The sequence below is a fragment of the Vanessa atalanta genome, chromosome 1 (assembly GCF_905147765.1).
Source record: "Vanessa atalanta chromosome 1, ilVanAtal1.2, whole genome shotgun sequence".
Lineage (NCBI taxonomy): Eukaryota > Metazoa > Arthropoda > Insecta > Lepidoptera > Nymphalidae > Vanessa > Vanessa atalanta.
The window spans coordinates 13434665-13449008 of record NC_061871.1 but is presented as its reverse complement, the minus strand read 5'-3'; the positions used below and the strand labels follow the sequence as shown (position 1 = coordinate 13449008).

General features: G+C 32.2%; 3 protein-coding genes across 4 annotated transcripts; 1 reads left to right on the top strand and 2 right to left on the bottom strand.

The window, feature by feature from the left end:
* Window positions 1–213: 213 nt before the first annotated feature.
* LOC125071893 (leucine--tRNA ligase, mitochondrial) lies at window positions 214–5825 on the bottom strand. The gene is made up of 6 exons (XM_047682352.1): window positions 5523–5825; window positions 4716–5165; window positions 3091–4438; window positions 2119–2360; window positions 972–1208; window positions 214–625 (listed from the first exon to the last, which is right to left on the bottom strand). Exons 1-6 carry the CDS (start codon window positions 5616–5618, stop codon window positions 380–382), a joined length of 2619 nt encoding a protein of 872 aa, XP_047538308.1. The 5' UTR covers window positions 5619–5825; the 3' UTR covers window positions 214–379.
* Window positions 5826–6111: 286 nt separating this feature from the next.
* On the top strand, window positions 6112–11869 carry LOC125072062 (FUN14 domain-containing protein 1A). 2 transcript variants are annotated; one of them, XM_047682676.1, is made up of 5 exons: window positions 6112–6157; window positions 10066–10320; window positions 10396–10591; window positions 10732–10837; window positions 11547–11685. In XM_047682676.1, exons 2-4 carry the CDS (start codon window positions 10178–10180, stop codon window positions 10810–10812), a joined length of 420 nt encoding a protein of 139 aa, XP_047538632.1. In that variant the 5' UTR covers window positions 6112–6157; window positions 10066–10177; the 3' UTR covers window positions 10813–10837; window positions 11547–11685. The 2 variants fall into 2 exon arrangements, with proteins under 2 accessions (XP_047538632.1, XP_047538555.1); XM_047682599.1 differs by lacking the exon at window positions 10732–10837 and having other exon boundaries at window positions 6119–6157; window positions 11547–11869.
* On the bottom strand, window positions 11860–13851 carry LOC125071980. Its single transcript, XM_047682474.1, has 5 exons — window positions 13474–13851; window positions 13178–13368; window positions 12829–12984; window positions 12366–12449; window positions 11860–12195 (listed from the first exon to the last, which is right to left on the bottom strand). The coding sequence occupies exons 1-5, from the start codon at window positions 13558–13560 to the stop codon at window positions 11976–11978; spliced, it is 738 nt and encodes a 245-aa protein (XP_047538430.1). The 5' UTR covers window positions 13561–13851; the 3' UTR covers window positions 11860–11975.
* Window positions 13852–14344: the final 493 nt, after the last annotated feature.

Below are 14344 nucleotides of genomic sequence, written 5' to 3'. Positions count from 1 at the left end.
ATTTGAAGTATTCCCGTCCGTCTTATTAAAGCGCGCGCCACCACGTTAACTTATCGACGTTTCATTAACAAATATAATCTCATTTGTATTTTTTTGCTGTCGTTATTCTTACACACATATACTTCGCATAAACCAACCTAAACCATAAGGTTTAGAAAAAAACAACGAAAGAATTTTGTTTAGCTCTTGTTTATTACACTTCAATTTGTTACAATATGTTTCACTTAAAATTGGCTATAATGTCTTTCGATTCTATGTAAATGTTTTGAAATATTTTATACGAAAGATTGTTTTAAATTAAATTTTCTCTTTTATAAAGTAATAACAGTATCAACTAACATCTGGAACAATCATAACATATGGTAAACCAACAATAACATTATATCTGTGATCTGAGCAATTTATCTTCTTCCTTTTTTTGTTTAGATTGCAGATTTCTATTCGTATAAATGTGCAGAATGGCACGACAATTTGGATATAATTCATATTTTGTTTTGAGGATGCCCTTTTTCACTCTATTTGCAACAGTTTTTTCTTTGAGCATAATTTCTAGGGCTTTCTCGGAAGATACATCGTTTAATTCAACGGCTGGTATTTTTAATTCACACCTGTCAGCTCCATCGACCTATAAATAAATAGTGAAGTAAATTTAGAAACTATTCTGTCTGAAGCGAATATGGGCAATACTAGAAGATAATCACGGCATTTACTCCATCTAGAGTCTCTTTAGAATTTAGATATTAAGAGGACTTATTAAGGGTGACGGTTAGTTAGGTTCATGTGTTAAAACGGTTAGTTTTACCATATTTATACAACAAAGGCAAATTTAATTTTCTATACCTTGCGATTTTCTGGCAATTAACGCTAATACAATGACGTGCTACGCAAAACGAAGAACCGTAATAAATAAAATAGGATAAACATAATGTTGAATTATCAAATTTTATTAAATTACGACTTAAGATACTTACTTTACATTGGAAAGATAATGGATAATCTTGATCAACAACTGGCCATTTTTGCTCAAATACATCTTTATTCCAATTAAATGACGATAAATTATCAGATACTCTATTCGGAGCTGATATAAGACCAGCCCAGAGCTCAGAACAAAAATGAGGGGTCACAGGGGACAGCATTATAATAAGAGCTGCTAATGCCTGTTCGTATTCCTTACTCCTTGACATTACATCGACAGGTACGTTGTTCTGAAACAAACATATAATTAAATTACTATATATGTTCGGTAATTGTAATTTCAATTTTTAGATTTAATCATAATCAGAACATAGAAATAATGTCTACCGGATACTTATTGGCTTTCAGGCAGGATAAAATATATAATTGTATTTAACTAACATAATGTATCTCATATGCTGGAAAATAGTAACTACTAAGTTTCTTTCTGGATCTTCTCGCTAGAATCTACATTCCGAACCGGTTTTTACAATCGAAGAAGGAATGAAGATAAACAAACCTTTGATTTACGTACATATTTCTTACGATTTACTAGCTCAGCTATTGTGCTCGACTATTTATGATACAACACTATTCCACTTAACTACTTACATTCACTTTAAGTTAACTTCAAAATTTTGATAACAATTCCCTCGACGTTCAAAACGCCATTTTTTCGAAAATACATAATTAATACGAGGCAAATGTTGTCTATTTGGCTTTTGTCCACTAGTGGATGGAATAGACTCTAAATTAGTCTAGTGATAGCAGCTAGTATTGACAGTCACGAGTTCGTCCCATTCCAACAACAGTTCATAACGTTTTTAATGTCGGCGAAGTTGTTAGGTATCGGAATTTTTAAAGTAATATTATACAGAAGCAACTGCTTCTATATATATATAGTATAATATAGCAGAGTATGACATGCAGTACGTAAATGTGAGGTTTGTTTATTTTACGCTTTCATAAAGTGGAAAATTAGTACAATTTCATCACGACATGTTTTCCTAATCTCAAAACTTTTGTGACAACCATGGTGCGAGAAATATGAAACAAATATATCAGTTCTGTACATAAGATATGATATATATGTTGATAATCAAGCATTTACAACATTACCTTTTATATATATTTATTAGTTTACAACATTTAAAAACATACCCTCAGTACATTTGTCAGGCCTTGTAAACGAGATATTGCAACACTGAGTTGTTGAGTATATTTAAAATGATAAGTTGCAGTTGCAGTAAAATAGTTTCTTGAATTCCACAACTTTGATTCCAGTTCTTCAAATTCTTTACAAGTAACATTATTTCTTGTTGTATCAACTTCTGTTCTGTGCTTTAAAAAATCTTTAAGAGTAATCCATAATCTACGCTGCCAATTTAAAACGCCAGGCAATGCTGTCGAAAAATAATTCATATTAGAATTGAATAATAAGTACAAACACAAAGTTATTTAATGTATATGAACTTACGATTTATTAAGTCACAATTAATAGGAAAAAATGTATCCTGACTTGAATTAAATAAACATATTCTGTTAATGAGACATTGAACAGCCTATAAATGTCCACAAACGGACAATCAGCGTCGATGCGATGACGGTCGACATACAGATTGGAACTAGCACCATATATTGGATGTCTCAGAACACAACGACCATTCTTAATGCCACAAAAGCCACCTAGACCTCTAACCTCATCCCCATCTTTTAAATACTCTAAGTAATTTTCCGAAGTGGATCCGAAAGACTCCAACAGAAAGGCTTTGTAGGAAAAAAGTCGACATCGGAATACTTCTGAAATCCTCAAGTGCTGCCACGCGATAGCCCCCCCCACACTATAGGCAAGAAACTACTCACAAAGGGATTAACGACAATGGTCTCATCAACAACGGCAATCGAGTTCTTCAAGCGACAAAAAAGGGGCAACCACCCAGGCAACCACCTCCATAAGATCCAAAGCAGACATGGCACAAGTTACAAATAGGAAGTCAAGCCTGTAGATCATATGGCCAATGTTCATGGAGTATGTGGCAATACAAGGAAATATACTATTCCACTGCAAAAGGAGAGTTTTAATTTTCTGTTCTCGTCTTAATAATTTAATCAGTTATAAGAGTAAATACTTACTATCATCGGACCATTTCCTACTTGTAGGTGGTGGAACATCGGCAAGCATTAAAAGTCGAGTTGTGTCAGATCCATATGTTGATAACAATCTTTGAGGATTTTCTCCATTATATTTAGATTTACTCATTTTTTCCCATTGTACTGAAACAGGCTCTTTTGTGTCTTTAACAATATATTCTTCACCAACTTTTTCAACCTTTTCAGGGGGTAAATATTTCCCAGTAGATTTAATCTTATAAGATTTCCCCATTACTAACCCTTGAACTAATAATTTTTTAAATGGTTCTGGCATTGGAGTCAATCCCAGAGAATGTAAAAAATAGCTCATAAACCTTGCATAGTATAAATGTAGTACCGCATGTTCTTTGCCTCCAATATAACAATTAACAGGAGTTATTCCAGTCAACTTTTCCTTATCAAATGGCATTTTGTCATTTGCATGATCCAGAAAACGATAATAATACCAGGAAGAGTCAACAAATGTGTCCATAGTATCTGATTCTCTTTGTGCATCACCTAAACATTTGGGGCATTTACAACTTGACCACGATTTTAAGCTTGACAAAGTTGATATTTTTGCATCGGACGAGTTCTTTATTGGAAGTAAAACTGGCAGATCTTCATATGGTACTGGTACAGCACCACAGGTAGGGCAGTGAATAATTGGGATTGGTGTACCCCAAAATCTTTGCCTCGATATAAGCCAATCCTTTAGCTTGGAACTAACAAAATAGCCACCATAATTTTTTTGGGCTATTTCTATAGCTTTATTATTTTCTGAAGTTATGTCTATGAAGGAACTTTCACTTGGAAAAGCAATGTTCAATGACTGTGACAGCTTGTTATCTTCTGGGTCAATGGATGGACAAGCAATGTACACATCTCTGCCTTCAGGATAGTTTACAGTGTCTGAGACATAAATATTTATCTCTTTACCAGTTATTGGATTGTAACATTTCAGGTTATTTATATCAGAAGGAGGTATTTCTTGTAGTAACACATTACTAGAACCTATGGTTAAAAATTGACCATGTATAAGTTTGTATGGGTCTTGAGACCAAACATCAAAGGATTTTTTTGTATTGCCCAGTTTCATAGTAAAAGTTACAACAACACCATTGCATTCACCAATCCAGTGCTTTTGCAAGTTTATGATATCTTTCCAGTTTTCTAGATTTTTATTATTTAAACCATCATATAACTTTTTTGCATATTTTGTTGTTTTGATGTACCATTGTGTAAGGATCTTTCTTTCTACTTTTGCTCCTGACCTCCATGAACAGCCATTTTCATCTACCTGTTCATCTGCCAAAACTGTCTTATCTACTGGATCCCAGTTTACCTCGGCCTGAAAATATTTAAAACAAGCATTTGAAGGGGATCTCTATAACAACTCGATATAAACATTTTTTTAAAATGATTACAGGTTATTCTTAAAATCAATGGAGTTGGCTGTAATCAATTTGATGAATAAGAACTTTAGATTTATATCCACAAGTTTTCATTTAAAATATTTTTAACACAGTACTTTTAAAATTTAAATAATTTTATTTATTCTTTAAATTTTACTTTATAAAGAACTGCAATATGGATAAAAATGAGTAAATTTCATCAATGAAAACTACCTTATTTTGGTATGCAAGGCCATTTTCAAATAATTTTAAAAATATATATTGTGTCCATTTATAATACTTAGGATCACAAGTGCTAATCTCCTTGTCCCAATTAAAGTTAAATCCTAACTGCAACAGTTGTTTTTTCATTGTTGATATATTACTTTCAGTCCATATATGTGGTAAAATATTATGTTCAATGGCCGCATTTTCAGCTGGCAAGCCAAAGGCATCCCAACCAATTGGATGAATCACATTTTTTCCATTAAGTTTTTGAAATCGTGCTATTGTATCTGAAATTGAATATACTCGGACATGGCCCATGTGTAAATTGCCTGAAGGGTAAGGAAACATGGGAAGAACATAATATTGTTTCTTGTCTTTACAATCATCATTATGTAAAACCTCTTTCGTCCAATGATTTTCAATCTTCAACTTTATTTCAGTTGTCAAGTCTTGGTTCTATAAGTAAAAACAATAGTCTTAGAAAAGCATGATATTCATTAAGATAACATAAATAATGGCAACATTTGGTCACAGTGGTAAGTTCAAAAACCATCTTTGCAGGGAGGCACAAGCTTATTAATAAAAAGATGCAATTACTAATCCTCCACTGTCCTAGTTATATTATGTATTATAATCACAAAAGCGTGAAGCATGGTCGTGGTCAAAAGTTTGTCATGATCGAACTTGAACTCTGAGCTACTACGGAGTTTATCTTGATAGAAACCCAACAAATATTATTGGACTGATATGATATTTGAGCCAAAACCTCGGAATTTGCAGCCTTATTAGTTAGCCAATAACTGTCTTACTAACCCACAATCCTAAGCTACATTTAAACCTCCTAACTCCAAGTAATGAAATAGGATTATACTTTAAAAATAAATGTGTGCATCTTTTTAAGTGCGGCATAACCTTTTATTTGTCTTACAAATTTATTTATATAGTTGCTATTAGTCAATAATAGAACAACTTTTTAGTAAAGATTTATGTATAATGTAGTTATGTATACCGGTCGAGTCGAATTAAATACAAAGAGTTAATAACATTATAACCAGTTAACTAATGGTAAATATAGATAAACACTCAAGTTTCAATCTGAGCTTACAGTGACAGTGACAAACGTCAAATAAGTATTAACAATACTTTCGTAACTGTTGGGTATATGTACGTTCAGTAGTTGTTATTGTGTAATTTTCTATTTCCGTTATAAATCTCTTTGATACAATATATATTAAATAACCTTTTTTCTTTTTTAATAGAAACATCGAGTCTGTTCTATCTTTTGTCCACGTAATCGATTGTTCAAATGGGTTGCGAATGTAACCCGTTGAATAATTTGTGTCATCTGTGTTATTTATGACACCTAACGATCGTCAGGTAGGTGCCATCTGTGTTTCTTTTCTAGGAACTAGGAAGTTAATTTCATATTATACTCCTACTTAGTACTTACTTACTGATATAAATAAATAAGAAACACCATTGAATTATGGTTTTATTACGAATAAAATTAGACACATTTGAAAAGATAATAAATGACATTCATTTACTTTTAAATATTATATGTCATTCACCCCCTCCCTCAAGACACAACGTAATCGTTTAAATAGTTCGGCATTCTTCGCTGCCGTGTCGAACGACGTTCTTTGAATGACGAACTCGTGGAAGGGAGTTCAGGAGGTTGATTGTATTCATCAGATTCTTGGTTAGGAATGGGATTTTCATCTTGAATATTTTCAGAATTTTGGATTTCATGTTCTTCATTACAATCTTCTAAATTTTCTGGTAGTGGAGCCAATTGTCTGTTAGAAATTGTAGTTTCTCTTCCGTCTGGCAATCTAACATACGAATATTGCGGGTTGGGCTGGAGTAATTCTACTTCTTCAACTATAGGATCGTACTTAGTAGCTCTCACGTTCTTTTTCATTAAAACAGGTCCTGGATTTAACATCCAAGAAGGAAATGATTCGCCATTTGAAGTTCTTCGGGCATGGTTGAACATTCTTTCGTGAGGAGTTACATTAGTACTAGTACATAAAAGTGACCTGATGGAGTGTAAAGCCACTGGTAAAGCTTTTTCCCAATCTGATATCTCCATATCTTTAGATCGGAGGTATAATTGTATGTTTCTCCAAAGAGTTCCATTAAGTCTTTCAACTTGTCCATTCCCCTGGGGATTATATGGAGTTGTTCGACTACAAGCTATCCCAAGAGAGTAAAGAAATTGCTTCAATTGTTCAGACATAAATGTCGCTCCTCTGTCTGAGTGTACATAAAGCGGAGTGCCAAACATAAAGAAAAGATCCTTTAAACATTTAATTACAGTCGTTGCAGTCATATCTTTGCAGGGATAAGCGAATGGAAATCGGCTGTATTCATCAATAATCGTTAACATATATTTATTTTGCGTATTGGACGGCAAAGGTCCCTTAAAATCGATGTTCAATCGTTCAAATGGAGAAGTAGCCTTAATGAGTTGATATTTATTTTTATTAAAACGAGGCTTGATTTCAGCACACACTCTACAGGAAGTAGTTATAAGTTTTATATCATTGATAGAGTATGGAAGGTTTTTCGTTCTTACCCAGTGTGCTAATCTTGTTACACCGGGGTGACAAAGAAGTTCATGAATTTCTTTCAACTTACTATTATCAAAATTAATATGAGCACATACTCTAGATAGAGTGTCAGCAACCGTATTATCCTTACCAGGTCGATAAATAATTTCAAATTTAAAACTGGAAAGTTCAAGCCTCCATCTTTCAATTTTTTCATTTTTTATTTTGCTTGAATGTTTTTGATTGAACATGAATACTACAGACTGTTGATCAGTTAAAAGCAAGAAATGCCTACCCGTTAAATAATGCCGCCATTTACGCAGAGATTCAACGATTGCACTTGCCTCCTTTTCTATAGAAGATTGTTTGCACTCCGAGTCAGTCAAAGTTCGCGAGAAAAAGGCAACCGGACGACCGTTTTGAGAGAGTGTAGAAGCAATGGCAAATTCTGATGCATCTGTTTCTACCATAAATGTTGCATTTTCGTCGACCACTACCAAAGTAGATTTACAAACATCTGACTTTAAAGAGTTGAAACATGTAACAGCCTCCTGGTTTAAAGGAAAATGCTTAATACCAATAAGTGGTCTAATCTTTTGAGAAAAATTTTGGATCCACTTCGAATAGTGAGCAAATAAACCTAAAGTCCTTTTTAAGGTTGGTAAATCCGTAGGAATTGGAAGATCTAGTAGTGGTTTGAGACGGTCATTGTCCGGTTTAATCGTATTATTATATATTGAGTATCCTAAAAGATTTATAGAGTCGGTTCCAAAGACACATTTACTTTCGTTTAGAGTTAATTTGTATTTCTTAACTGCATTCATAAATTTATTAAGTTTTCTATCGTGGTCATCTTTACTCTTACCACAAACTGTGACATCATCTAAATATGCGAACGTTCCTGCTAATTTTTCTGTATCGATAATGTATTGTAATGTTCGCTGGAAGGCCGCGACGCCGTTTGTTACCCCAAAAGGTATCCTTGAAAATTGATAAAGTTTGCCACATGCTTCGAATGCTGTATATTTTCGTTCCGACGACAAAATTGGTACCTGGTGATAAGCGCTTTTCAGGTCGATTTGGCTAAAAAAATTAAATTTCGCAACCTTTTCAATTACAGACTCGATGCTAGGTAGAGGAAATGCATCTAGTTCTGTAAATCTGTTTATGGTAAGCGAATAATCAATAACAAGCCGCTTTCGATGTAAACCACCTCCTGTAACTAATACTTGTGCTCGCCATGGAGATACGCTGGGCTCAATGACGCCTTCTTCTAGTAATTTAGATATTTCATTGTTTATAAATTGTAAATCTTCTTCAGAGTAACGTTTGGATTTTATAGATATCGGTTTAATATTAGGAGATAAATTACTAAATAAAGTTGCAGGAGGAACTGATGCTTCTATAACACTGCAGACTTTCAGCGGTCCTTGGTTACCACCAAACTGAAATTCAAGCACTGAATGATTTTGTAATAAGTCATGCCCTATAATAAGGTCTGCACAAAGATTGTTTACAATTAAGAGTGGTTGACGTTTATAGATATGTTGACCAATTTTGATTGTCGCTACGCAGGAACCTTCCACAAAAGATATGTGATTAAGTGAGGCTAAAGTTATTGCCTGCTTACAAGGGTTTCTTTTCAGGTTTATTGTTTGCGCTAAAGAACCGCTTACGAAACTTACTGAACTACCAGTATCAATAAGTGCATCGGCTTCGTAATTGTTAATTGTTACTGATACCGTAGCTCTTTTTAAACTAGAAGGTGAGGCGGCAGAAATCATAGCAACTTCGACAGGTGCATCTTCGTTTACAACGTTGTTAAGTGTTTCTTTGTTACTACGGCAGACATTGGCGAAATGACTTGTTTTGGTGCAAAGTTGGCAGGTGGCATTACGAGCAGGACACTTAAATCGTCGATGAATGTTTCCACCACAAAAGAAGCAATGTTTCTTTCTTGAATAATTTGCTACAGCTAAGTTTTGTTGAGTTGGCGTTTCTTGCTCCTGCTTAGAAAGAGCGTTTAGATTAAAAGAATTATTATTTATATAGCCTTGAGAATTTCGTTCGGCAGTTTCTAAAGCAATCGCTTGATTCAGGGCCTCATCTAAACTTAAGGTATTGTTTTCTAAGAGTCTCTGTCGTATTGTTTGGGATGTGATCCCAGCAACAAATGCGTCACGAATGTATTCACTCTTATATTCTTCAGGGGTCACTGCTTTAAAATTACAATCATGTGCTAATAATTTCAGTGCGCGTACGTATTCTGTAATAGTTTCGTCCTGTCTTTGCTTTCGAGCAACTAGAGTATATCGAGCAAAAATTTCATTTTTGGGCTTTAAATATATGTGATCTAATAACGATAAGGCATGCTCGTAGGATTTATTATCGCGTATATAGGAGTACACGGTAGGAGATAGATGATTTATTAATAATTTGAGTTTCATTTCATCAGTTTCGTTACAAGCTTCTTCTGAGATAAAATTTATAAATGTATACCGCCAGTGTAACCATCGCAAATCTGCAGACGCCGTATCAGGTTCCACATTAAAAGTTTCAGGACGAAGATATCTTGACATGGTCGATATGTAAGATGGCATAGAATATTCTTCTGACATTGAAATTATTTATTCGTAATAAATTGATATAAATAAATAAGAAACACCATTGAATTATGGTTTTATTACGAATAAAATTAGACACATTTGAAAAGATAATAAATGACATTCATTTACTTTTAAATATTATATGTCATTCACCCCCTCCCTCAAGACACAACGTAATCGTTTAAATAGTTCGGCACTTACGTCTTAGCTCTTTGTCTTTGGGTCGAGCAGTGACGAGTGACGACTGACATTATAATTATAAATTTCGATTGTGTCATTAATAAAATAGGTAATTAAATTAAGAAAAATGGCTAAGCCCAAAAAGGATGATACATCTGAAGAAGCAAAAAAAATCGTCGACGATGCAAAAAATTTTATAGAAAAAGCTATTGGAGATATTGGAAAAACTTCCGCAACGAAGCAGCTAATTTTAGGAACTGCGTCAGGATGGTATAATCATTACTCATCGCCTTTGTTTATGTTTTGATGTAAGATTCAATAAACTAATTTTTAAATGAATTTTAGGATAACCGGTTTCATTACTATGAAAATTGGGAAACTTGCAGCTGTTGGTATTGGCGGAGGTGTTATTTTATTACATATTGCGAGCCAAAAAGGATATATTGACATTAATTGGGATAAGATCAACAAAAAGGTCGATAAAATCACAGATAAAATTGAGAAGGAAACTACTGGAAAATCTCCAGATTGGTTTGATAAAGTAAGTCTCAACGAAGTAGGAACATCTCACATCTGTATTTGACCAAACATTGGTTTTGCAACTGCTGCATTAATTAAAATCACTTGTAATTTTTATTTTACTAATTTTCCATACAATTGAAACATCACTTTTTGTTCCAGGTTATAGTATTTGTCAAAGATAATTCCTATTATTCAGCTGGATTTACAGGAGGCTTCTTTTTTGGCATTGCTTCATCATAATTTAATATATCTTGCCTTCTGTTGTGTGAGTTAAAAAAACATTAAAATTATCAAAATTTCTATTTGATTGGGTCAAATACAGAAGTGATTCAGTTTCAATTTCTTTAAATACTAATATACATACTATATGTAGCTAACCTTGTCTATATTAAAATGGCATATACAACTTTTTTATGCATTAGAATCATATACAGTATTTAAACTAAAGTATACAAGTAGGATGACGACCTCCATGGTCGAGTAGTGTGTACCTACACCTGTTTTCATGGGCACGCTACTCTGAGGTCCCGGGTTCGATTCCCGGCCGAGTCAATGTAGAAAAAGTTCATTAAATTTCTATATTGTCATGGGTCTGGGTATTTGTGGTACCGTCGTTACTTCTGATTTTCCATAACACAAGTGCTTTAGCTACTTACATGGGATCAGAGTAATGTATGTGATGTTGTCTAATTTCAAAGGTTAACAATAGTTAGTACAAATTCAATTAAAAATTCCTTAAAGTTTGATAATTATTCTTAATTAATAAAGAGGATGTTGCTTTCTTTCTACTCTGGACTTACTTCTTTTCAAAATATAAAGGACTGAATATATATTGTGAAAATAAAAATTGGCATTGAATTATGGAACAAATTTATTAAAACTAAATTAGTTATTATCTAAGTAATTTCTGTAGCTTACTACAGAAAAGTGATTTGTATGTAAAATTATTTTTGATTTTATTATTTTTGTTATAGGTTGAAAGGTTTGTGGACCGTAAAATTGATAAAGCTGAGGGATTGTTAAAGAAAAAAGAACACAAGGCTAAACGTTGGTACAATGATTTTATTGGAGATGACAATTACCGCGCAACTGAAACACACGTATTTATGGCATCTTTTGTTGCTGGACTGGCTGTTGGACTTATTTGTGGCAAATAGTTACTTTAATGGTTCATGTAGATAATGTATCTTTAGAAAAAATCTCACATTGTTTATTTATATAATGTTTATTAGAATTAGTGATAAAAATAAGTATTCCTTAACCATAAAATGTAATTTATTTCCACAAGTATTTTATTATAAAATATTAGGTGTTATATGATCGAATAAAATAATATAAATGATACTCCATTCATCTTTTATTTATCTTTTTTTTCAACAGAACTTAAGATAAATGCAATACATTCATTCATCATTGGAGTTACATAAATTATTAGTTCTTTTATAATGATGATACAAATTTTCTGATGATAAATGTTCTAAGTAGTTTTTATATTCTATAATATATTTCTTCTTGATTAATAATACAGCATTGTAGTATTTTCTTTTCTCTGTGACACTTAATTTAGTCCATAACAGATTGTTATTATTCTCATTCATAAATTCAAACAGTTGTTGACTAGTTCTGAAAAGGGGATTATATCTATTAATTAATTATAAAAAAAGACTCTAAGAGTAAAATATATGACTATAATTTTACAAAAATTAAAGAAATCATACTAAAGAAGCTTTAATAAAGTATTAATGCCTGCAGTCATAATATACTCAGCATAGTTACTATCTTCAAAAACTTACATGAATTTTGGAGGAGTTGGTTCTTCAATAGAAATTTTATCAGCTTCTGTTAAATCATTTGTATTGTTTTTATTTTCCAATATTCTGAAATTGAATTTTTATGATAAAATAACTAATTATTTATGATAAATGGAGATTAATAGCTATTTCAGACAAAAGAGGCCATGGACCAGGTTATGAATGAAGGCAAGCATCACAGAATGAATGCTCGGCGGTAATGGAAAACATTGAGAGGAAACCTGCATATGGTGCCTTAGAATCTACCACATGAATCCACATGCATTGGAGCAGCATGGTGGAGTGAGCTTCCAACCTTCTCCTCAAGAGGGAGTTTTTATGTTTTTATGCTCATTAAGTGCATTAGTATAATGCACTTAATGAGCATACATAAATTCCTTGAATAAAGATTTAATTATATTTGTTTTAGTCAATGAATCTCATAATAAATTTTGTATGTACTTACGGGGTATTAGTATTACAATCATCTACAGTACTTAAAGAAGAAACTGTGTTATCAATATTATTGATTTCAATACTATTTTGGTCTTTTTGTTTTTGATCAGTATCTAATTCTATATCTTCATTAAATTCATTTTGAATGGTACTGTTTTCTTCAATACTGCAAAAAAAACTTTTTAATATACTTATTGAATATAATGTGTCCTATTCTTACTTAAGTATTTACTAAATGGTATAAAAATTATAAGTTACAAAAATTTTACTCTTAAAATATAAAAAGAAATAGACAACAGAAATAGTTTAATAGGACTTATGAAATTTTAGTACTATTAATAAAGATTATAATTACTGACACACTTGTTGAAGCTTGGATATTTTCTTTTTTCTTTTTGACTTTTAAATAAGGTTCTGCAGACTTAAGGTAATCAGCAAAAGCTTTTTTAAAATTAATCTGATATTCTTCATATTTTTTCATAAATAGTTGTTTATCCGATTTATTCAATGCAAGCCACGACTTTGTTGCTTCTATAAGAATATTTTTGTCCTGCAATAAAAAGTTCTGGTCATTGCAACAAATAAATATATGTATTTATTATGCTTTTTTTTTCAATCGTATGAACTGAATATGAACAGTGTATGTGAGTACTACCTTTATTTTATTTCCTCTTTTTTTACAATATAATTTAATATACAACGCCAAAGCAGTTTTAGGTAAATTATCTTTCACTTTATCCATTGAACATCAACTGAACAAAACTAGTTATCTTTTTTACTATTTCTCTGCAGCACTTCTTTCTACTTGTGTTATTTAGATTCTAGGTTTGTTTGTCGCATGTACTATAACTAACTAAATAAATAATAATAACATATAAACAAGTAATACATGAACGTCGTACGAAAGAAATATATTTTTAAAATAACATTTAATTTCTATAATTTTAATTGTACATTAATGTTTAATGAAGCAGTATATTTACTAATACTCATTGTCATTACTCAATATTCATTGATTGTTCGAATCTGGATCATTTTTATGTCATTGCTGTTATTTGGCACTTGACAGTTATTTGTATATAGAAAATTAAAATAGAGGATAAACTAAATGAGCACGATTTTATAGATAATTAAAACAAATAAAAACAAGCAAATAGTGATAAACCTAAGAATAAAACTGAAATATAATAAAGATGGTTAAAACCGAGAAGAAAAATAAAAAAAAGGTGACTCCCGGCAGATGTGAAACATCGATATTATTAGCGTCGTAGTCATTCATTCATTCAAAACGGATGAATGAAAGAAAACTGCATGTAGCGGAGATGAAAATGTTGAGAAAATTGTGTTGTGTTACGCGAATGGATAGAGTAAGGAATGAGTACATAAGAGGAAGTCTGAAAATTTAAAAGTTATGCGAAAGCCGGCTATCATCGTATAACATGCCCATGTTATGCGAAGGAATGAGGACCATGTTGTGGGTCGTGAGAAAGGTCTTGAGTATGGATATGGATATGGTTCCTCTATAT